The sequence below is a fragment of the Podarcis raffonei genome, chromosome 8 (assembly GCF_027172205.1).
Source record: "Podarcis raffonei isolate rPodRaf1 chromosome 8, rPodRaf1.pri, whole genome shotgun sequence".
In the NCBI taxonomy this organism is placed as follows: domain Eukaryota; kingdom Metazoa; phylum Chordata; class Lepidosauria; order Squamata; family Lacertidae; genus Podarcis; species Podarcis raffonei.
The window spans coordinates 4675777-4698808 of record NC_070609.1 but is presented as its reverse complement, the minus strand read 5'-3'; the positions used below and the strand labels follow the sequence as shown (position 1 = coordinate 4698808).

Genomic DNA, 23032 nt, shown 5'->3' with positions numbered 1-23032 from the left:
GGGCGCTCTCGCTCCAGCCGCGCGCGGGAAAGGGGAGAGGAGGGGCGTGGCTCGAACGGGGCTCGCTTGCGCCGTCGACGCCCGCGATGGCCGCTTGACGCTATAAAGCTCCGCCGGAGGAGGAAGACGCCATAAGAGCGCGACAACCCGGAAGCGGCTGGGCGCCGCCATATTGCGCGAAGCGCTTTCCAGGCTCCGGGCAGGAAGAAGGAGAGGAAGAAGAAGAAGAGGAGGAAGAAGAAGGCGGTGGAAGAGGAGAGGAAGGAGGAGAGGAGGGGCCGCCTCCCCCTCAGCTCCCCGCCGGCCCAGCCATGTCCGAGACCTACGGTAAAGAGGCGAGGGAGAGAGGAAAGAGGGTCGGGGGGGGTCTTTCCTGAATAGGTGAGAGGGTTCAAAGGAGGGGGCTTGAGGGGGGGCAGCCGGACTAGGGGGGGCCTGGAGGGGGGGAGAAGTTGGGAGTGGGGGGGGAGTAAGGCGGATGTTGTCCCCATTGTCATTTCCCTAAATAAGTATGTTTAAATCATCACTTAGATTGTGATGGGTTTTTGGGGGTGGGGGGTCTTGTGGTGAGGATGGTGTGTGTGTGTGTGTGGAGAAGCCCCCACTCGTGTGCTACCCCAAAGGGGCTTTTTATGGAGGGGAGGGCGCCGCTTGGGCGTGTTTTTAATGGGGGGGTCTTGGATTCAGCAGGGGCGGAGGATAGGGGTTTTTTGGGGAGGGTGTCTTGGCCTCCCTTCTGCGGAAGGGAGCTATTTCTGTGAGGCAGGCAAGGCCAAGGGGCGTGGGGGGGGCCTCCTTCTGAGCTTAGGGATAAGGCGAGGTTTGTGTGGAGGGTGTCCCTGGTTTAGTTTTGTCTCTTTCGCGGTGTGTTTTGTGTTCCCGTTCTGCGTTCCTGCGCTCAGAACCGCCCCGTGGTTAAAGGGAGGCACCTAATAAATTATTATTATTATTATTGCCGGAGCAGCTGCTGGGATCTCTACTAGGACAGAGGGGTGGGTGGGTCCATGAGGGGAATATTGGGTTTTTTAATAATAAAATGAATGTTACACATTTTGCATTTTCATAGTCTAAAATGCTCTGTAGGCTTTGGCTGGAGGGCGGTATTTGAATTCAATAAATAATAATATTTGGGGGGTGGGTGGGCTTATCTTGGGCATGTTGGGGGTTAAAGCAGGCCGTTGGCAGTGCTGGGCTTTGGTCTTCTGGGGGAGGCTATTCAAGGGGGCAGGAGGAACAAGGGCCAAGGACAGCCTTGCATGGCCCAGCTGCCCGCCAGATGTTGTGGGTGCCAACAGCTGTTGTGCCCTGAGCTGACGGGAGTTATAGGGCGAAGCACCAAGGGGGGTGCCAGGTTGAGGTAGGCGATGAGGGGCGGTAGCTCAGTGGTACAGAGCAACTGCTTTGCGTGCAGAAGGTCCTGGGTTCAATCCCTAGCAGGGCTGAGAGGGACTCCCTGCCTGAAATGCTGGAGAGCCACTGCTGCCAGTCAGTGTAGACAATAGAAAGCCAGTGTGGTGCAGTGGTTAAGAGTGGTGGACTCGTAATCTGGTGAACCGGGTTCGATTCCCCGCTCCTCCACATGCAGCTGCTGGGTGACCTTGGGCTAGTCACACTTCTCTGAAGTCTCTCAGCCCAACTCACCTCACAGAGTGTTTGTTGTGGGGGAGGAAGGGAAAGGAGAATGTTAGCCGCTTTGAGACTCCTTAGGGTAGTGATAAAGCGGGATATCAAATCCAAACTCAAACTCATACTGAGCTCCATGGACCAATGAGCCTGACTCGGTTCAAGGCAGTTTCCTGTGTTTTCCTAAGGCTGGCTTAGAGATTCTTGCATCTGAGTCCCTTGTCAACCTGGCAGAGTAACTGCATTTTTCATACCTGCCACCCCAAAGTGATTCCCTTTGCACCTCCCTCCCACCCTCTTCCAAGAAGGTCGCCCAGTGTCTTGCCCAGGCCCCCAGAAGAGGGGCTGGGTCACAGCCAAGAAACAAACCTGAGCAAGACTCCCTTTGCGTGGAAGAAGGAGCAAGCTTCGAAGGAAGGATCCGAACCAATGGATTCGAGTTACAAGAAAGAAGATTGCGGCTCAACATTAGGAAGAGAGTGAGAGCCTTTAAATGGAGGAATGGACACCCTTGGGAGCTGGTGGACTTGCCTTCCTTGGAGATTTTTAAGCAGAGGTTGGACCTGCATTGTAGGGGGTTGGAATGGATGACCTTTGGGTGCTTCTTCTGACTCTACGGCTCCCTTTCCCCCACCTTTAAAAAAGCAAACGTTTTTGGTTTTTTTTTGCATTGCAGCTCAGCAGAATCACTGCCTGCCTTTGTTTTCCTGTTCTCAGAACATGACTCTGTTGTGAACAGAACTCCAAGTGACGCCGGCTGGGCGGGTCGGAGCACATTTGTCTCTCCTCGCCTCCCCGCGCTCCTAAATTGAGGGAAGCGGGAAGAGGTGGCTGAGGGTGTAATTATGCCCTTTTCCTATTTGAAATGCTTCACCTCCCCAGTAATGACCTTCATTATGTTCCATTAAGGAGGCTTAGGTGCCTTTTCTTCCCTGCGTGTTTTCGTGTAAAATTAGCCCACAGAAGTCGCACATCCTGGAAAAAACAACAACCATGTTGAGGAAAGAAGCAGTGGCAGCCCACATCACAGCCCTAATTATGATACCCTTACTACCTGCATGGCAGGTGAGCAAGATCCAGCAGCAGCATAAATGCCCCATGACAGACAATAGGGTTATCTGCCCACCTGGCTCTTCAAAGTAAATGGTATTGGAGTGGGAATGTCTTTTATTTTATTGTTTGCAAAAGTGGTCAGTGCATGGCTGAAACTGGGAATGCTGCAGGAATGTATGGCCTGGCCAAGAACTGGGGATTATGTGTCGTTTAAACACTAACGCATGACAGTTTCTAACCTGGCTAATTCAGTGTTTGACGGCAGGAGAGTGGAACAGTCTCCCTCGGAAGGTGGCGGTGGTGGAGTCCCCTTCATTGGAAGTTTCTAAATGGCCATCTGTTGGGGATTCTTTAGCTGCGATTCCTGCATTGCAGGGGGTAGGACTAGATGGCCCTTGGGGTCCCTTCCAACTGTACAGCTCTACAATTCTAGGGCTCCACCTGTCTAGAGTTGAGAAATCGATTGGGTATCTGGTTAACATTTTATTTGGGAACAGGTCCCCTTACACCCCTGAAAATGTGACCTGTTTTGCCTTTGGAATGGAAATTTTAAAGAGAAAGGTTTGTGGGAATTATAAGTTAAATTCTTCAAGGGAGCAGACTCTGATCTGACCAAATGTGTGCTTTTAATAATTATTTTACCTGTATAATGTATTTTATTCTGTTTTATGCATTTTGTTTTGTGATGGCTTTGGCTACACAGATAAATAATAGCTGTAATTCATAACTGTCTGTGAGGTTCCAAACCCTTCCTTGGGAAGCCAGTGCTAAAAATACCTCTTAGTGCTGTAACCCTTAAGCGAACAAATAAAACCCAGCTGAGGGCTGTACAAAACAGTCCCTTTAAATGTGTGGGAGGGGTCCCTCCTTTCCTATACATGGGGGTATTGGCCCTGACTAATGCAGTACCCGAAGAGGTTCTATCGACAGGCACAGCTGTGAAAATGCTGTTTGCTGTGTTTGCCTTTTCAGACCTGATCCTCCTTGCCTGGTGTCTGGGTGGGAAACAGTGGGTGTGCCATCTATAAGTGTGCACAAATGTTCATAATCGCTGCCTCTGCATGATGTGGGGCAGGGTGTTCGAATTGCGCAGGTGCCGGAACGACAAATAACTTAATTGCTGCTTGCGAAAGCTGCCCCAGAGCGCCGCTACTGAATCCTTCAGGGACTGGTGCGCAAATGGATATACGATGTAGTTGATGGGAGCTTGAGAAACTGGGCCTGTCTTGACGTGGAACGAGAATTCTGAGCCCCTTCAGATTGCAGAGCTGTAGCTGTGTCAGTTCTCCCACAGCAAAAACAGGGCAAGAGTTCTTCGGTGCTTCCCAGTTTGCCCTGCTTTTTTCAGCAAGAACACCCCGAGTCCCAGCTGCTGGGGGGCACAAGTGGGAGAGGACTGTAGTGCTCATGGTGCAAGAAGGAGGTTGGATGCAGAGGAGGGGCTTATAAAGACATTGGCTGAGGACCATTGAAAGGAAAAATGTAATTCCCTCTCTGCAAGGCAGAGAGAAGTGTTGAGTTCTGCCACTTTCTCTCAGTCATGCCTGTCAGATGGAGCTGAATGTTCTTTGCAGCCCAGCTGGAGAGGACAACGTTTTCTTCTGTTCTGGCCGCTGCCTCACCTCCGACAGCTGTGCAACATCAGCTCCCAAAATATTTTCCTAGTAAACAGAGGAGACAAAAGGGGAGAGTTAATCTTGGGCTGGGGCTAGCAGCTCTTATCTTAAGCAGTGATGGTGTTGATTTTTCCTGGGAGTGCCTGTGAAGTCAAGTGGTTGCAGAGTGAGACAAAATAGACTCCTGACCTCACAAATGGGGTCTGTGAATTCCTGACTGCTTTTGTGGCTACCATGCGATGCTGCAATTGTCTGTGTATCACTGGACATGAGATGCTTCTGCTGTTGTCTGAGAGAAGGAGGGTTGGTGTCCTGCCATTTTGTCTGCCAGCTACCTTGGTCTTCTTTGCTAGTACAGGGACACCACTAGTCTCCTAAGCCTCCTGGCCAGGTCTCTCCCAACCTACGTTCATTTTTGAGCCTGTTATTGCCAGGGCACTCTCACTCTCTCTTGTTCTCCTTCCAGATTTCCTCTTCAAATTCCTGGTGATCGGAAGTGCCGGAACAGGGAAGTCTTGCCTCCTCCACCAGTTCATAGAGAACAAATGTAAGTTTATTATGTGTGTCGCCACCTTTGCATTCCACCTTTCTGGGCATGCGCCAGTTTGCAAGGAGTTGGAAACAGAAAGCCGGTATAACAAAAACAACTTTGAAAGCCAAATTAAAATGACAGAAACAAGAAAGCCAGCTCTCTAGATCGGGTTAGAAATGCACACTGGAAGAGCACATGAGAACATAAAAAGAACTTGCAGGGTCAGGTTAATGGCTCATCTTGTCCAGCCTCCTCTTCTCACAGGGACCAACCAGATGACACTTTTGGGAACCAGCAGGCAGGATCCGAGCAGGACAAGAGCAGCCCTCTCCCCTCCTGCCGTTTCTAGCAACCGGTAATGAGATTTTTAAAGGATATGATAGAAAGTGCCTGAATAACAGGAGATGGTGGCTGTAAATCTTCTCAGAAAAATGCCACTCTCTTTTTTTATTATTGCCCTGCATTTTATCGGAGCACAAGGCAGATTGATGGAAAGGGCGCGTCTTTTCCCTGCGCCACGCAGAGAGATGAAAAACGTCCTGTTGACAAGGCTGTTTGTAGCTGCCGAGCACTTAAGGCTGGCTAAAAGATGTGAAGAGAGTGAGTCAGAGATGGAAGGTAAAGATCCCCGCCATTTCCTTCCTGTGTTGCAAAAGGCTGCAGAGGAGCAGCCTAGAGGCCTCTTTCCTTCCATCGCCAGCCTTGTGCCCTGCACCTGAATCTGACATCTCTCTTTTCCTTCACCCTGACCACTTGAGCCGCCTTTTCTGCTGTCCCCTCTGCCCCAAATCTGTTCAGCTGAAAGAGGAGAGGCAGGCACCGTTCTCTCCAGGGTCTGGGGACAGGTAACATCTGAATTGCAGTGTTTTACGTGACATGCTAGACGTTTTATGAGGTTCTTAGGTCTTCCTGTGGCTGCGCCTTCCTGCCTGTTCCTCATTCCGCACCCCCTTCTCTCTGCACTTTTACAGTCAAGCAGGATTCCAACCACACAATAGGGGTGGAATTTGGATCAAAGGTTGTGAATGTTGGTGGCAAAACGGTCAAGCTCCAGATCTGGGACACGGCTGGGCAAGAGCGCTTTAGGTAAGGAGCAGGATCCTCCGTGTCCATATTTCTTGGAATTTATTTGAAATACCCAAGTGTGCATCGCAGGGTTTTCACCCCCATTGCTCATGAAGCTGCATGATCACCAATCTGCCAAAGACTGGTGCTATTGCTCTCTTTGCCACACCACTAATATTAATAGTAATCATTTTATTATTTATATGCCACCCATCTGACTGGGTTGCTCCAGCCACTCTGGGCAGCTTCCAACAAAATATTAAAACACAAAAAACATCTGCCCGTTGCATTTTGGACCTGCTGAAGTTTTGCAGTCTTCAAGGGCAGCCCCATATAGAGTGCTCTGCAGTGATCCAGCCTGCAAGTTGCCACAGCATGGTGTCCAGGGGTCAAGCCACCTTCATCAAAAGGGGCTGCAGCTGGTGAACCCTGAGTGCAGGATACGAAGCCCACCCACTTTGAATAGAAGCTCAAGACCTGTATGGATGAGCAGCGGTTGGGGGTGGGCAGGGGGAGCCCCTGTTTCTTAAGAGGCGGCTTCTGTGGGCTTCTATCGGCATAGCCCTGTGCGTTTTTGCTCAGAAGCAAGCGTCTCCCTGTCCCCCTGGAAGTCCCTACAGCATCACTGCCTAAAAAGTGCGTGTCTGCATCCTGTCGCTTTTCAGCCCCATCTGAGACCTTCAACTGCTTTCTCTCTAGGTCAGTAACGAGAAGTTATTACCGGGGCGCAGCCGGGGCGCTCTTGGTCTACGACATCACCAGGTATGTCTCTGCAGTGGCCTTCCTTCCTGACTGTCCCCCACCCTCCACAGCCGTTCAGGGAGTTTCACAGCCGAGTGGGGATTCGAACCCTGGTCTCTCCCAGCTCCTAGGTAAAGGGACCCCTGACCATTAGGTCCAGTCGTGGCTGACTCTGGGGTTGCGGCGCTCATCTCGCTTTATTGGTTGAGGGAGCCGGCGTACAGCTTCCGGATCATGTGGCCAGCAGGACTAAGCCACTTCTGGCGAACCAGAGCAGCGCACGGAAACGCCGTTTACCTTTCCACTGGAGTGGTACCTATTTATCTACTTGCACTTTGAAGTGCTTTTGAACTGCTAGGTTGGCAGGAGCAGGGACCGGTAGCAACGGGAGCTCACCCCAATGCGGGGATTCGAACTGCTGACTTTCTGATTGGCAAGCCCTAGGCTCTGTGGTTTAACCCACAGCGCCACCCGTGTCCCTCTCCTAGGTCCTAGTCCTCATTTAATCCCCAGAGCAACCCTATGCATTGGTAGGAGATGCTGAGAGCGGCAGTGGCTGGCCCACCGTCTCCCCCCGTACAACAACAACAACAACAACAACTTTTTATTTATACCCCGCCCTTCCCAGTTCAGAAAACCTGGCTCAGGGCGGCTAACAACAAATTTAAAACACTTAATTGATGCAACAAAAAAACCCAAACATAAAATGCAGTATAAAACGTGAATAAAAATAAATTCAGAATTCAAAAATCAATTTAGGGGGGAAATCCATCCAATAAACATTAGATGACCACCAGGGCTAGCTAGCTGAATTAGTCCTACTTGGGCCAGTGAGGAGACAGGGGAGAATTAGCTGTGGGATCCCAGAGCGGGTAATCTTCATAAAAAGGGGAGAGGGAGGGACGGAAGGGGAATAAAAGATGAGGCTAAGTTCAGATTGGAAGCCAGGTAGAATAGCTCTGCCAGGCCCTAGTCTGACACACGAACCACTCGGTGCTCTCTTTCTCCTCCTGCCTGCCTGATGGGTGCACTTCTCTCTCTGCCCACCCCCCAATTTTGGTCCCGCACTGCAGCAGAGAGACGTACAATGCCTTGACCAACTGGCTGACGGACGCCCGGACTCTGGCCAGCCCCAACATAGTCATTATTCTCTGCGGCAACAAGAAGGACCTGGATGCCGACCGGGAAGTCACTTTTCTGGAAGCATCTCGTTTTGCTCAGGAGAATGGTAACATATGCCGGGGGGGGGGTTGCTGGGGAGGGGCATAATCAACACACCCATGGAGGGAGAAGCCTGTCGATGCCTCTGCTCTGTCCTCCGTGGGCAGAGGCAGCCATGCTTCTGAATCCCAGTTTCTGGAAACCGCAGGAGAGGGCTTGTGTTCGAATCCTGATTGCGGGCTTCCCATTGGAACAGTCTCTCAAAGGACCTGCTAATGGCATTTTCCAATTGTACTGTTGAGAGTGTATTAACCTATGGTGTATGTGTGTGGTTTGGGGGCTGCACGGTCAGGGAAAAAACAACGCTGTCCAGGGTTGTAAAGACTGCGGAGTGAATAATTGGGTGCACTCTTCCCACCTTGGATCAAATCTATGCTTCCACGTGTCATAAGAAAGCTGCAGAGATAGCGCAGGATAGTGCGCACCCCGGAAATGATCTTTCAGCTTCTGCCTTCTGGAAGAAGGTCCAGGGTTATAAAGACTAGGACTAGCCGCCTGAGAAACAGTTTCTACCCAAATGCGATTTTGGTTTTAAACGCAGTGTAAGCAGTCTCTATGGGAGTATATTGTATTTTTAAAATGGGGTATCAGATTTTTTAGGGTGCTAACCACGTTGGGATAGCAGGCTTGTTGGTTTTGAATGTCTCATGTAGATTTCTTTTTTCAATTTTGTTGTTCTGTATGGGACAATGACAGTAAAGATTATTGTATCGTATTATTACATCAGTGCGAGAAAAGGATGCCGAACTAGACAAGCTCTTGTTCGGTTCTTATGGAACCTCCAGGTCCAGAGGCAGTCTATCTGGATTCTTTAGGGATATTTGGCCACCGTGAGAGCAGGGTGCCAGACCAGCCGAGCCATTGGCCTGATTCAGCGGACTCTTCTCTTGCTCTTAGCTCGCAAGTGGCTCCTTCCCTCCCTCCCCTCCTCACCTGCAGTTGGCTGTTGCAGCTGCTTATTCAGGGCGTACCTTGCTGAGGTGCTGCTGCTGCGCTTCCTTCCTGTGCCGCCTTTGTGGTGGCACCACCAAGAACAAAGGTTGGGACGACCGGCTGAGCTGTGCCTGGCAGGGGGCTGCCACAGGGTGCCTTTGGGGCTGCCCCTCTCTTGGCTTGCAGAAGGCAGCTCAGCTGCTAGATTCCTGCGCCCTTTCAGCTTGTTAATGAGTAACGGCATTTTGTGACTCCTTCTGCAGTGGCTAACTCTTGAGACATGGAGGCAGAGGGTGGGGGAAGACTTGAGTCTGGGAGACCTGGAGTTTTTAATGCAGTTTTTTTTTAAAGCCCTGTTTTTTTGCTCTCATTCTCCCTGGGAAATGCCCCCCTCCCCCCAGATTTGGGAGGAGGAGGGGCTGCCTCCTCACACCCTCTTTTGCTTCATCTTCCAAGGCTGGGCCAAATTTATCATCTTTATCCCGTGTCTGTTTTCCTTTAACCTGGCAGAGTTAATGTTTCTCGAGACCAGCGCTTTGACCGGGGAGAATGTGGAGGAAGCTTTCTTGAAATGTGCAAGGACCATACTGAACAAAATTGAATCAGGTACCTGGGTTGATTTCCTTTCCCCACCCGACTCCAAATGAACGTTGGGCGAAAATGGCTGTGACTTCCAAGGGGTTCATTTTCTCTCTCTCCCTTCGGTTATTTTTAAAATTATTATTAGCGTGTATTTTATTTATAACATAACAAAGTATGATAGCAAATGTCACATAAAAGAAAAATAGAAAGTGTTACGCAAAAATTCTAGGGTGAGAGCCTACTCAACAGGCCTGCTCATCGAGGTGCAAGTACCCCGCAGGTCTTACGTGGTTAGTAAAAGGACGTTCCAGTCAAGTACCGTATTTTTCGCTCTATAACACGCACGTAGTTTTTAGAGGAGGAAAATCCGTAGGCATGCCACCCGTAGGCATTTCCTCCATAACACGCACAGACATTTCCCCTTACTTTCTAGGAGGAAAAAAGTGAGTGTTATGGTGCAAAAAATACGGTAATTTGAAGCAAAACAGCAGTCAGTAGACCACGATCTTTATTGTTGTGCAACAGGTTCCCACGTGGAGTAAGAACACCGAACATAGGTTACAAGCTCTTTTAAGACCTTCCCCCACTTCCTATACAGTCAAACCTCGGGTTGAATATGCTTCATGTTGAGTGCATTCGAGTTGAGCTCCGCGGCTACCCGGACACCTGGCTTGAGAGCAGTACATGTGAAAAGGATCTAGGAGTCTTGGTTGACCACAAACTTGACATGAGCCAACAGTGTGACGCGGCAGCTAAAAAAGCCAATGCAATTCTGGGCTGCATCAATAGGAGTATAGCATCTAGATCAAGGGAAGTAATAGTGCCACTGTATTCTGCTCTGGTCAGACCTCACCTGGAGTACTGTGTCCAGTTCTGGGCACCACAGTTCAAGAAGGACACTGACAAACTGGAACGTGTCCAGAGGAGGGCAACCAAAATGGTCAAAGGCCTGGAAACGATGCCTTATGAGGAACGGCTAAGGGAGCTGGGCATGTTTAGCCTGGAGAAGAGGAGGTTAAGGGGTGATATGATAGCCATGTTCAAATATATAAAAGGATGTCACATAGAGGAGGGAGAAAGGTTGTCTTCTGCTGCTCCAGAGAAGCGGACACGGAGCAATGGATCCAAACTACAAGAAAGAAGATTCCACCTAAACATTAGGAAGAACTTCCTGACAGTAAGAGCTGTTTGACAGTGGAATTTGCTGCCAAGGAGTGTGGTGGAGTCTCCTTCTTTGGAGGTCTTTAAGCAGAGGCTTGACAACCATATGTCAGGAGTGTTCTGATGGTGTTTCCTGCTTGGCAGGGGGTTGGACTCGATGGCCCTTGTGGTCTCTTCCAACTCTATGATTCTATGATTCTAAGTTACAGAGCGCGTTGCTTCCGGGTTTCGCCGCTCACGCATGTGCAGACACTCAAAATGACGTCATGTGCATGCGCAGAAGCAGCGAAAAGCGACGCGTGCGTGTGCAGACGTGCCATCGCTAGTTACGTTTGCTTCTGGATGCAAACGGGGCTCCGAAACGGATCCCCTTCGCATCCCGAGGTCACACTGTAATACCTTTCCAGAAGCATCATTGATACATCACAGATACATCATCAACATGTCGCAAAGAAGGAGGGTGATATTGAGGTTACCCAAGTTCATCAACTTGCTCTGCTTATCAGATTTAGTCCCAGGCACCGTAAGGGACGTGGGTGGTACTGTGGTCTAAACCACAGAGCCTAGGGCTTGCCAAGCAGAAGGTCAGCAGTTCGAATCCCCGCGACGGGGTGAGCTCCCGTTGCTCAGTCCCTGCTCCTGCCAACCTAGCAGTTCGAAAGCATGCCAGTGCAAGTAGATAAATAGGTACCGCTCCGGCGGGAAGGTAAACGGTGTTTCCGTGCGCTGCCCTGGTTTGCCAGAAGCGGCTTAGTCATGGAGGCCACATGACCCAGAAGCTGAATGCCAGCTCCCTCGGCCAATAAAGCAAGATGAGCGCTGCCACCCTAGAGTCGGCCACGACTGGACCTAATGGTCAGGGGTCCCTTTACCTTTAAGTTTTACTCTTAAGTACCCGCCACCCAAAGAACAATAAAACTATGCATACCCTTGCCCTTCACCCTTCCTGAGGATGGGTTTTGGGAACACCTGGCCTCAGCAAACTATGTCTGTGTCAATGGTCATTGTCCTGGCCTTAGTTAGAGGCTGTGGTGGGGACTTGGGGTTTTGAGGACGTTGTTTAACTGCCCCCCCCCCCCCCCGTTCCTGGCTTTAACAGAAAGGCATATCTATCTAGAGCTAAACATATAGGAACAGAATTCCCCTACCAAAATTGAACACAATAAATTAATATTGCAAGGTTCTAAGAAACACAAATTCTTCAGTGCATCATGAAAAGGCTCTATTTCTTAATTAAGAAATCATCTTTTTTCCTGCCCTCTCTGCTTCTCACCATCTGTGTGAGCTTCACAGTGCATGCTGTGTTCCAGATTTTAGTTCCCTTGTTCTCTCATGACTGGTGTTGACATATCCTCCCCAATTCTGTCAAATAATAATTCTGACAGACCTTGCATTAGTTCCCTGTCCTCTTCCTGCACAGTTCCTTTAATATACTGAAATAGGAAAATTCAAGCATCCATGTAGATCATAGCCAGTTATTGCTTCCATTTCCACTGCTACATCTTCCCAGAATTTCCTGATTTTGGGGATCCAGAATGTACGTTGTATCTCAGAATTTGCCACTTTACACCTCCGGCAAGGCTTTACTGTTTCATATATCCAGCTAAGACATTTAGGCACCATGTTAGGCTCCAAATTTTATTTTAGGGTTGTACTAGCTGTTTGTTTGCAGAACTGCATGCCAAATTCAATTCCAGCTATCTGACGGAATGTCCAAAATCCCTTTCCCTGTTACGCTGGTACTAATTTATTGCAAGATCTGCCATAGATGCAAAAGAATTTCACTGGGGTTCACCTTGGATGGGACATCAAGGGTGGCGTTAGAGCACCACTGTAGCTTGTATTCATAAGGCCTTTGGGGCACCTGGAGATGGGGCTGGGGGCCCGATGGAGGCTTTTGGGCTGCCTTTCAGGTTCCCCACAGAAGCATAGTTGGGGATTCCTTCAAGAGGAAGGGCAGGAGGACCGCTTGGTCGCTCTCAACAGATCTTCTCCTGCAGCTGCAGGGAGTGTTGGGTGCCAGAAGGCACACAGAAGGTGGCCTCTCTGCCTGTGCTGCCAAAGAAGAGGAGGAGTTTGGATTTGATATCCCGCTTTATCACTCCCCTTCAGGAGTCTCAAAGCGGCTAACAATCTCCTTTCCCTTCCTCCCCCACAACAAACACTCTGTGAGGTGAGTGGGGCTGAGAGACTTCAGAGAAGTGTGACTGGCCCAAGGTCACCCAGCAGCTGCAAGTGGAGGAGCGGGAAAGCGAACCCGGTTCACCAGATTACGAGTCCACCGCTCTTAACCACCACACCATGCTGGCTCTCTGGCTGAGTGTGCAGGGATTCTGCCCAACACAGACATGGAAAGTGCTTCCTTGAGGCATGCAGAGCCGAGAACCGGTGATGCCGTAGGAGGAGTTTTACCAGGACCGAACTCCGTCAGACTGGAATCAAAGCAGCTCCGCTGCAGGGCTTCTAGGCTGCGGAGAATGGGAGGGTTGGAAGGGATCCCAGGGGTCATCTAGTCCAGCCCCTTGGATTGCAGGAATCGCAGCTTTACTAATGCAGACTTCGTTGGCATGCAACCAAGGAAATGGGGGCAATTGGCAGGCCCCCAGCTGACTCCAGCCCACCGGCCGGTGTGCCAGGCAAACTCCAGTCCTTGGTGCAGCATGAATCTGCGACCTGAGCTTCAGAAGCCAGGGCATGCTACTCAGAGTAAACTCTGTGCAAACGAAAGTGGCAGGAGAGGCTGTGTGAGCATATTTACAAGCAGTTTATTCAGCGTACATCGGGACAAAGGGAAACATGTCTGATCTCCTTCGTGTCCAAAGCATAAAGGCTAAAGCAAAAGCTATACACAAATGGAAGTTCCCTGCAAGCTGTGCTGGAGTGTAAACAGGCATGTGGCACACAACAATTGTGCCTGTTCCTTAAGGTGGAACGGAATATCCCAACAGACTTTGGGGGTTCTTTTGAGCTTCCACAGTTCAAGAAGGACACTGACAAACTGGAACGTGTCCAGAGGAGGGCAACCAAAATGGTCAAAGGCCTGGAAACAATGCCTTATGAGGAACGGCTAAGGGAGCTGGGCATGTTTAGCCTGGAGAAGAGGAGGCTAAGGGGTGATATGATAGCCATGTTCAAATATATAAAAGGATGTCACATAGAGGAGGGAGAAAGGTTGTTTTCTGCTGCTCCAGAGAAGCGGACACGGAGCAATGGATCCAAACTACAAGAAAGAAGATTCCACCTAAACATTAGGAAGAACTTCCTGACAGTAAGAGCTGTTTGACAGTGGAATTTGCTGCCAAGGAGTGTGGTGGAGTCTCCTTCTTTGGAGGTCTTTAAGCAGAGGCTTGACAACCATATGTCAGGAGTGCTCTGATGGTGTTTCCTGCTTGGCAGGGGGTTGGACTCGATGGCCCTTGTGGTCTATTCCAACTCTATGATTCTATGATTCAGATAGGAGTGGCCCTGCAGAGCCAGGGTTTGGATTCCGTTTGCCAGCCATGGCACAGACAGGCCGTGCCTGGCTTTCCTTTGTCCCGTCTCTGCCAGGCAACCAGGGCCTTTGGTGGGCAGCCTTTCAGTTCGGAGAGAAGCCCGTCCTTTGGCTTCCTGCCTGCTTTGGACGTGCAAAAAAACATTGTCTGGGGAGGTCTGGGGGCTGGGGAGAAGCGCTTGGGAATCAGGAATGGTCTGGCTGCGGAAGGGCAGTTGCTACAACCTGTCCCCGAATCACCCCGGTGACTCTGCCTTTTTCTCCCCCCTGCCCCCCCCGCCAGGTGAACTTGACCCGGAGAGGATGGGCTCCGGCATCCAGTACGGGGACGCCTCCCTGCGACAGCTGCGGCAACCGCGAGGGACCCAAACACAGACCCGGCAGCAATGCAACTGTTAGACCCGGCGCCAGAGCATGCCTGGAAACTGCCTTGCAAGGTCAGCTGTGGGGGGGGGGGAGGCTGTGGAGGAAGCCCCACTGCAGAGGCTCCTGTCCAGCGGGGGGGGGAGTGCTCTGGAGCTGAGCGCAAGGGTGGCAGAATTGGGCCTGGACCCTTAATGTTGGGGTAGGATGTGGGGAGTCCCTCTGACGTCCCTGCTTCTCCGCAATTGCGCATGGCATGGGGAAATCAGAGACAGAAAAGCCTTTCTCCCTGCCACTCGCGGACATCAGGTGAAGGCGAATGTGGGAAGATTCAGGACGGATAAAAGTTGTCATTCACGCGGTTCATCGTTGAACTGTGGAACTCACTCCCACAGGAGGAAATAAAGGTCAGCTTACCTCAATGGCTTGAAAAGAGGAGGAGAAAAGTTCCTGGAGGAGAGAGGGCTGTTGATGGCTCTGCTGTTCCTCCATAGTTGGACGTAGCTATGCTTCTGGATGCCAGTAGCTGGAAACCGCAAGAGAAGGGAGAGGGCGCTTGTGCTCGGATCCTGCTTGTGGGATTCCCGTTGGGAGCACCTGGTTAGCCTCTCTGAGAACTGGATGCCGGACTAGACGGGCCACTGGCCTGATCTTGCATTCCGACTCTTGTTCGGTCCTTGTGGAACCTCCAGGCCCAGAGGCAGTCTATCGCCATTCCTAGGCTCTTGGGGGTATTTGGCCACAGTGAGAGCAGGACGCTAGACTACGTGGCACCCCTTTGGCCTGATCCAGCGGGGCTCTTCTCATGTCCCTATATAATAATAATAATTAATAGTAATAATTTATTATTTATACCCTGCCCATCTGGCTGGGTTTCCCCAGCCACTCTGGGCGGCTTCCAACAAAACACTAAAATACAATAACCTATTAAACATTAAAAGCTTCCCTAAAGAGGGCTACCTTCAGATATCTTCTAAAAGTTTGGTAGTTGTTTTTCTCTTTGACATCTGGTGGGAAGGCGTTCCACAGGGTGGGCGCCACCACCGAGAAGGCCCTCTGCCTGGTTCCCTGTAACTTGGCTTCTCGCAGCAAGGGAACCACTAGAAGGTCCTCGGAGCTGGACCTCAGTGTCCGGGCAGAATGATGGGGGTGGAGACGCTCCTCCAGGTATTAACTATGTTAATGAGGCACCTGTTACCTGCAGAGAGGAAACTGAGGCAGGCGACTTAGCAGCCAGGCCCTGGAGTGAATCACGGGAAGAGGCGATGCCTTCCTAGCGCTGCCGTTCGCTGAGCTGCTTCTTCTTCCCTCCCCTCCTTTCTTGTCTCTCAGTGCTGGGACTCTGCCTGCTTTGGACCCAGGGCCGTATGAAGCACTGCCGCCGCCACCGCCGCCTCCTCTTCTCCCCGGGACAACCTGCCCCATTGGCCTCCTCGCTCTCCTAAGCCTTCGCCCTCCATCTCTGCGCTGCTGCTGCCTCCTTCCTCCTCGTCTCCCCCCCCCCCGGAAAGAAGCTTTGCAGGAGCGTTGCTACCAGGCGGGCAACGTACAGGAGACTCCGGTGCCGGTCGGTTGCTTTTCCCTGGCACAGGCCGAGAGCCCCTCACTCCTCCTGGCCACCCTGTGACTCTTGGTGGCTTTGAGGTCAGTGGGCTCTGTGCTGACAGCGACGGCAGGAGAAGGAGGAGATCCACAAAAGAGTCCGAGAAGGGGGGTGTTGGTGTCACTATGGAGATATTTAACTTGCCTTTCCCCCAATCACCTCCCTTCAAGTGAATATTAACCCCCCCCTTCACCCTTTTGAGGAGAATATGGCCCGGTTGGAGGTGTTTTGACGGGGCAGAGCGGGGGCCGCCCTCTCTGCGGTTCCCTCATAGGAATATTCTGCCTGGGGAGCCAACCCAGACAGACCCTCTTCCTGAGCAGCCTCTATGGGGCTTCCCTTGCGAGGTGGGACCCAGCTAGAATTTGCACGTCTGTGGGTGGGTGTTCCTCTCGCTGCTCTGTGCCCATTGGAAAGGGGTGCCTTCTGTTTCTCCCAAAGCCATGGATCGCTTTGCAGGCCCTCCCCATGCCCGCTCTCCTCCCTCCGGGGCAAGGGGGGGCAGGCTTGACTGCACAGCCCCCATGTCCCCATCACTTTGCGTGTGAGAAATGTCCTTCCTTGGCGATGTGTGTTTGTGTGTGTGTGTTTTGCACAAGCGTCGCTCTCTCCGCCGGACGCCCTCCGTCGGTCTGAGCGAAGAGTCCACATCTGCAGAGAATGAGCCATAGCTTATGTGTTCAGGATCACCCCCCCACCCCGTTGCGATGGGAGGCCAGCCGTCTGTCTGTCTGTGTGCCCCTTCCCCTCGCTGCTCTTATGACCCTCCCTTTGGGTTGTCGCCTGTGAGGGTCGCCAGAGGCTCCCATGCTTCAAAACCGGTGACCAGGCACCGCTGCGAAATGCTTGCGAGATTTTCTGGCCCGGGAGCTTAAGGCAAGCCCCTTTCCTCTCCAGGTGCCCTCCCTGCTTTGACTCTTGAGTTATTTGGGTCACCCCTCCAGCAGAACCCCCTTCTTGCGGCTTCAGAAATAAACCCACTTTCCAAGCTCTCGTCCTCTAAACACAGCAGAACTTCCCATCCGAGTCTCAAGTGGGATTTACTCTGGAAAAGTCCTTTGGGGTGGGCGGGTGTCTGTCGTTGTTTGCAAGAAGGTCTAGGAGCCGGGTATCTCCGCCCCCCACCCCAATCCTCTCTCCTTTGTAGTGTCTTGTCTTCAAGGGGGATCCCTTTTCGAAAGAGCTTTTCTTATGACTTCCCACCTCTCCTCTGCTCCAGAGAGTCTTTCTCTGGATTTCTCTGGGGTGTTCCGAGTGTCATGGCAGCCCCCAGGCACCAGCGCGGCTGGCTTTCAACCAAACCAAGCCCAAACCCAGCATGAGAACAGGGGAGCTGGGGCCTGTGCACAGGCCTTGCCTCTGAGCATGGCTGGAGTTCCGTCCCCCCTCCCTCTGCCTTGCCTTGCTTTACAGATACCTGACATGGGTTGGGGAGCCGTTGCTGGAGTATCAGAGGCGCTTTGAGAGACACCCCCCCTTCCACATCCCCTCCATCAGCTGAGCGACTCCTTCAAAAAAGTCCCAAGAGGAGAGAAGGCTGGCAGGGGGGAGGGCGTGCCAGTGAGAGAGAACTAGTTAGAATTTTCTTTTGCCTTTTTTAAATACCCGCCCCCAAAAGGTATAATGCTTAACTCTGTTATTTATTACTTCTGTGTCGGGGGGGGGGAGGGGAGCCCTCGTTGCCTCCTGGGGGTTTCCGTCCTCTTTCTGGCCCCATCCCCAAATGCTTCCACACAAACAAATCTCTCTCTCTGTCTCAGATTCCAGGTAGCCCTCCCTGGCGATTTGCCCCGAGGTGGGCAGGGAAGGGGGTGTTTCTGGGAGTGGAGGGGCTCCTTTTATCAATCAACGGTTACGAAAAAGAGTTAATGGCCCAGATGTGCTGGTTGATTTCTCTCTCTCCAGTTGCAAACATTCCCTCCAGTTTTAAGGCTGTGAAACTTGATTTCTCCTACATAAAATGTTCTTTCGTTTTGTTTTCTTTTTCCAAAGTTGGAGACTGGTGGTGCCTTTCATTCATTCATTCATGAATGCGTGTGTTTGTTTGTGTGTGCGTTTGCTAGCCAAGCGGCAAAAGAGCCAGACAGAGTTAAGGAGCAAAGAATTTCCACGATGTACAAAGTAAAAGCAGGAAATGTGGGTGGCCAGGCAAAAACCTAAGAACCCAGCCAGATGGGTAGGGCATAAATATATTATTATGATTATTACTGAGAACTGCACTGTTACGGCTAAAATCTGGGTGCGGGGCTACTCTGCCACCCAGCTCGTCGGACTAAGTCCGCGGGTCCCTGCGGAAGAAAATGAGCTCAGCCGGGCACAGGAGCAAACTGCAGAAGATCCAAGTTTATTGCGCAACAAGTTCAAGACGAGATTGAACCCCAAGAAAGGGGTGACATGAACTTTTGAAACTCCCTCCATGTCCCAGAATACAGTGCAAAATACATCCCAGTTACATCATGAATACATTAAGGAGAGGTTGGGTTACACCGGATTAACATATGGAGGAGGGAGGGGGGAATATGCAGAGCTGGAGATATGCGCAGATAAGCACTTCCTGAGTACCGGTGATGAGAAGACAATGGTCCATGTATGCATAGTCTGCCACCTGGCATTGCCCGGAGGAAAGGCTTGGCAGAGTGATTTGACAGGATTAGGGTCTTGACACCTTACTTGAGGGATTATGGAGGACAGGGGAGGTGTCATGGAGTCCTAGAGAAATTGAGCAAATTGGCACGTTGATTTTCTATGGATTTTATAGATTTTAGTCCCTTTCGACATTGACAATTGGGAATAAATGGATATATTGTAGCGAAGAAGAAGGTGAAGAAGACATGCCCCCCCCTTCCGTAACAGCACCTATCCAAGGCTGCATCTTAGGAGACAAGGTTGTCTGGGAGGGATTACGCTCCCAGTTACATCCCTCCAGCCCTTTCTAGGCTCACACACTCCCCACCCCAGATCATCGTGATATTTGCACAGAGGTTTTCCTGCCACGGCTCTAAGCTCTTTGCGTAGGCTGGTGGCAAAAGGCCAACGGAGCCGGCCATCAAGTCGATACAGCCCAAAGTTAAAGCTTGAAGAATAAGAGAGCATCTTCAATTTGGGAACGCTCTTCTGCCTCCCTCCTAAAACCTCCAGGAAGGAGTGGGCAAGACTTTCCCTGACTTAAATGACTTGGTTTTCTCTAAGCCCCAGCAGTTCCTGGGAAGCTTTGTTTGTTTGTTTGGGGGGAGGGAGGGGAGAAGAGAATGAAGTGGTTTCCATGGTGACGGGATGCAGGCACCACTGAGAGGAGCATCCTGCCCCCCCAATAGCAGCCGTGCCTCCCCAGTCCAGTCTGATTAGACACCAGTCTGCCATTGCATTCCTTCCTATCGGAGAGGAAATGTGAGAGATTTAGTTACATTCTGAAGATTATATATAATAATAATTTTTATTTACCGTATACCCCGCCCTCCCCAGCCAAGGCCGGGCTCAGGGCGGCTAACAAGCAATAATAAAAACAAGTTGAATGAATACAACTTAAAATACAACATTAAAATATTAAAATGCAGCCTCATCACAGGAGGAGAAAGGAAAAAGAAAGAGGGGGAGGGGATCAAGTGGATTCCAAGCCAAAGGCCAGGCGGAACAACTCTGTCTTACAGGCCCTGTGGAAAGAAATCAGATCCTGCAGGGCCCTGGTCTCAGGAGACAGAGCGTTCCACCAGGCCGGAGCCATCACTGAAAAGGCCCTGGCTCTGGTTGAGGCCAATTTAACTTCCTTAGGGCCTGGGACCTCTAGGGTGTTACTATTTATGGACCTTAAGGCCCTCCGCGGGGCATACCGGGAGAGGCGGTCCCATAGGTACGAGGGTCCTAGGCTGTCCTACATATACAATCTATATATGTAGATTGTAATTGCATCTCTGCGTGTGATATTATAAAGCTTGGCAGCTTGGAAATCATCAGAACCGTAGAACCGGCAGAGTTGGGAGGGGTCCCTGAGGGTCATCCAGTCCAGCCCCTGGCAATGCAGCAGTCACAGCAAAAGGATCATTGAGAGACGGCCACCCAACCTCTGCTTAGAAACCTCCAGCGAAGGACTGTCTGCCACCTTCTGAGGGAGTCTGTTCATCTGTGCCACGGATGGGGGTCCTGTGACTCTCCATGTGTTGCCCCATTGAATTCCAGTGTTCATGGCTGCAGGTTCTTGCAACCCCACTGCCATTGGCCTGGTTTCTGACTGGTTATATGTGTGTGTGTGCGCATTAGACACTGGAATCTCGGGGGGGGGGATGTGGGCAATAAACCAACCGTATTCACAATGTTTTTGTAAATTCAGGGATTATGTGGGGAAAGACTGCTGTCCCCCCCCCCGATGTTGCTGGAGTCTGATGCCAGTCAGCTCAGCCAGAGGTCTGGGAAGGGGTGTGTGTGTGCAGTCCAGCAACACCCCCAGGGCAGCTTATGTTGCCCACCCTGCGCTCACGGTCTGGCTTCAGCTGTGAGAGGGATGGACTGAATTGGGGGGGGGGGCATGCAGGTGCGTAACCGAGATGATGCCCCCTCGATGTTCTTGGGCTCCTGACTTTCATCAGCCCTAAAGATCCGGCCTCGTGGGAGTGGGAAAGGTAAAGGTCCAGTCGTGGACGACTCTGGGGTTGCGGCGCTCATCTCGCTTTATTGGCCGAGGGAGCCGGCGTCCAGCTTCCGGGTCATGTGGCCAGCATAGAATCATAGAATCATAGAGTTGGAAGAGACCACAAGGGCCATCGAGTCCAACCCCCTGCCAAGCAGGAAACACCATCAGAGCACTCCTGACATATGGTTGTCAAGCCTCTGCTTAAAGACCTCCAAAGAAGGAGACTCCACCACACTCCTTGGCAGCAAATTCCACTGTCGAACAGCTCTTACTGTCAGGAAGTTCTTCCTAATGTTTAGGTGGAATCTTCTTTCTTGTAGTTTGGAACCATTGCTCCGTGTCCGCTTCTCTGGAGCAGCAGAAAACAACATTTCTCCCTCCTCTATGTGACATCCTTTTATATATTTGAACATGGCTATCATATCACCCCTTAACCTCCTCTTCTCCAGGCTAAACCTGCCCAGCTCCCTTAGCCGTTCCTCATAAGGCATCATTTCCAGGTCTTTGACCATTTTGGTTGCCCTCCTCTGGACATGATTAAGCCGCTTCTGGCGAACCAGAGCAGCACACGGAAACGCCGTTTACCTTCCCGCCGGAGTGGTACCTATTTATCTACTTGCACTTTGACGTGCTTTCGAACTGCTAGGTTGACAGGAGCAGGGACAGAGCAACGGGAGCTCAGGATTCGAACCGCCGACCTTCTGATTGGCAAGCCCTAGGCTCTGTGGTTTAGACCACAGCGCCACCCGCGTCCCTTCATGGTAGTTGTAGCCTGCCACAAACAAACTCTTCCCTGCTTCATCCTAACCCGGGGATGAGACGTCTCGCGATGCCGTTTTACAAATCTCTGCTGCGGCCGCATTTGGAAGACTGTGTCCAGTTCTGGTCGCCTTGTCTGAAAAAGGATATTGCAGAGTGGGAAATGCTCAGAAAAGCTTGCCAGGCACCTTTTGCTCAGCTTGGTGGGGTGTGAGAGACAAAAGAAACCGAGAGAATGAGCGCCAATTTAGAGAGTCACACAGAGCCACTGGCTTCATCTTGGCTCAGTGGTGAGTAACAGGAGTCGCAGCCCAGCCCCACTCGGCTTAGGCCCCTTTCAGATACTGCCTTTTCCTTCCCTTGCTGCATGAGGTGGAGCGGCTGACAGAGTGGTGCAGAGCTAACAACTTGCTCATAAATACAAGGAAGACAAAGGAGCTTGTGGTGGACTTCAGGAGACAGAAGAGCAATATCCAGCCACTTTTGATTGATGGGGTCTGTGTGGAGAGGGTAACAACGTTCAGATTTTTGGGCATTGAATTACAAGAGGATCTGTCCTGGAGTGTCAACACAAGGGGGCTTGTGAAGAAGGCGCAGCAGAGACTGTACTTTTTGAGAATTCTAAGGAAAAACCATCTTCCGCAGAAACTGCTGCTTGCCTTCTATCATTGTGCCATTGAGAGCGCGCTCACTTATGGCTTATGTGTGTGGTACGGAAGCTGTACTACCCAGGACAGGATGGGGTTGTGCAGAGTTGTTAAGGCAGCAGAGAGCATTGTTGGCTGCCCACTCTCCACCTTAGAGCAGATTTATGCCACAAGGTGCCATAGGAAGGCACTGGACATAGTAAAAGATCCATCGCATCCTGGTCACTGTCTCTTCGAGCTCCTGCCGTCGGGACGGAGATACAGGACGATGAAGACAAGAACGAGCCGTCTTAAGAACAGCTTCTTCTCCAGAGCGATCTCGGCCCTGAATGGGAAGCCTGGACTTTGAAAGTCATCTAATCTTCCTTGCTGTACTATACTGTATTGTTTTAATTAGTGTTTTTATGGAGCAGTCAAGTAATTTCGTTGTCCCTAAGAGGGGGCAATGACAATAAAAATATTATTATTATTATTATTATTATTATTATTTATATCCCCCATGTTCTGCCAAGGAGCTGGAGGCAGTGGCATGGCTTCCCTCCTCCCCATTTAATCAACAACAGCCCTGTGAGGCAGGTTTGTCTGAGACAGGCAGTGACTGGCCCACGGCTGAGTGAGGATTCGAACCCAGGTCTCTCCCAGGTCCTAGTCCCGCACACTAACTGCTGTGCCACACTGGCCTTCCTATTCAGACAGTAAGCTCTAGATTACAAGGGTCAGCAAACTTTTTCAGCAGGGGCTGGTCCACTGTTCCTCAGATCTTGTGGGGGGCCAGACTTTCTATCTATCTAGCTATATTGGGGGGGGGGGGGATGAACGAATTCCTATGGCCCACAAATAACCCAGAGATGCATTTAAAATAAAATCGCACGTTCTACTCATGTCAAAACAGGCAGGCCCCACAAATAACCCAGAGATGCATTTTAAATAAAAGCACACATTCTACTCATGTAAAAACACCAGGCAGGCCCCACAAATAACCCAGAAATGCATTTTAAATAAAAGCACACATTCTA

General features: G+C 51.0%; 1 protein-coding gene and 2 long non-coding RNA genes across 3 annotated transcripts in view; 1 reads left to right on the top strand and 2 right to left on the bottom strand.

The window, feature by feature from the left end:
- The window catches only part of LOC128420240 (uncharacterized), a 241864-nt gene that overhangs the window by 48898 nt on the left and 169934 nt on the right, over nt 1–23032 (bottom strand). The window lies entirely within an intron of this gene.
- RAB4B (RAB4B, member RAS oncogene family) lies at nt 143–17977 on the top strand. Its single transcript, XM_053401797.1, has 8 exons — nt 143–327; nt 4759–4839; nt 5796–5910; nt 6589–6651; nt 7704–7858; nt 9295–9390; nt 14304–14457; nt 15716–17977. The coding sequence occupies exons 1-7, from the start codon at nt 312–314 to the stop codon at nt 14417–14419; spliced, it is 642 nt and encodes a 213-aa protein (XP_053257772.1). The 5' UTR covers nt 143–311; the 3' UTR covers nt 14420–14457; nt 15716–17977.
- LOC128420239 (uncharacterized) lies at nt 3286–9207 on the bottom strand. The gene is made up of 2 exons (XR_008331999.1): nt 8785–9207; nt 3286–4337 (listed from the first exon to the last, which is right to left on the bottom strand). It is a non-coding gene; the product is annotated as an uncharacterized LOC128420239 (long non-coding RNA).

Coding starts and splice junctions, on each gene's coding strand:
- RAB4B (XM_053401797.1), top strand. Junction 6,652..7,703: donor TTGGTCTACGACATCACCAG/GTATGTCTCTGC, acceptor CCCGCACTGCAG/CAGAGAGACGTACAATGCCT. Junction 9,391..14,303: donor ACTGAACAAAATTGAATCAG/GTACCTGGGTTG, acceptor CCCCCCCGCCAG/GTGAACTTGACCCGGAGAGG.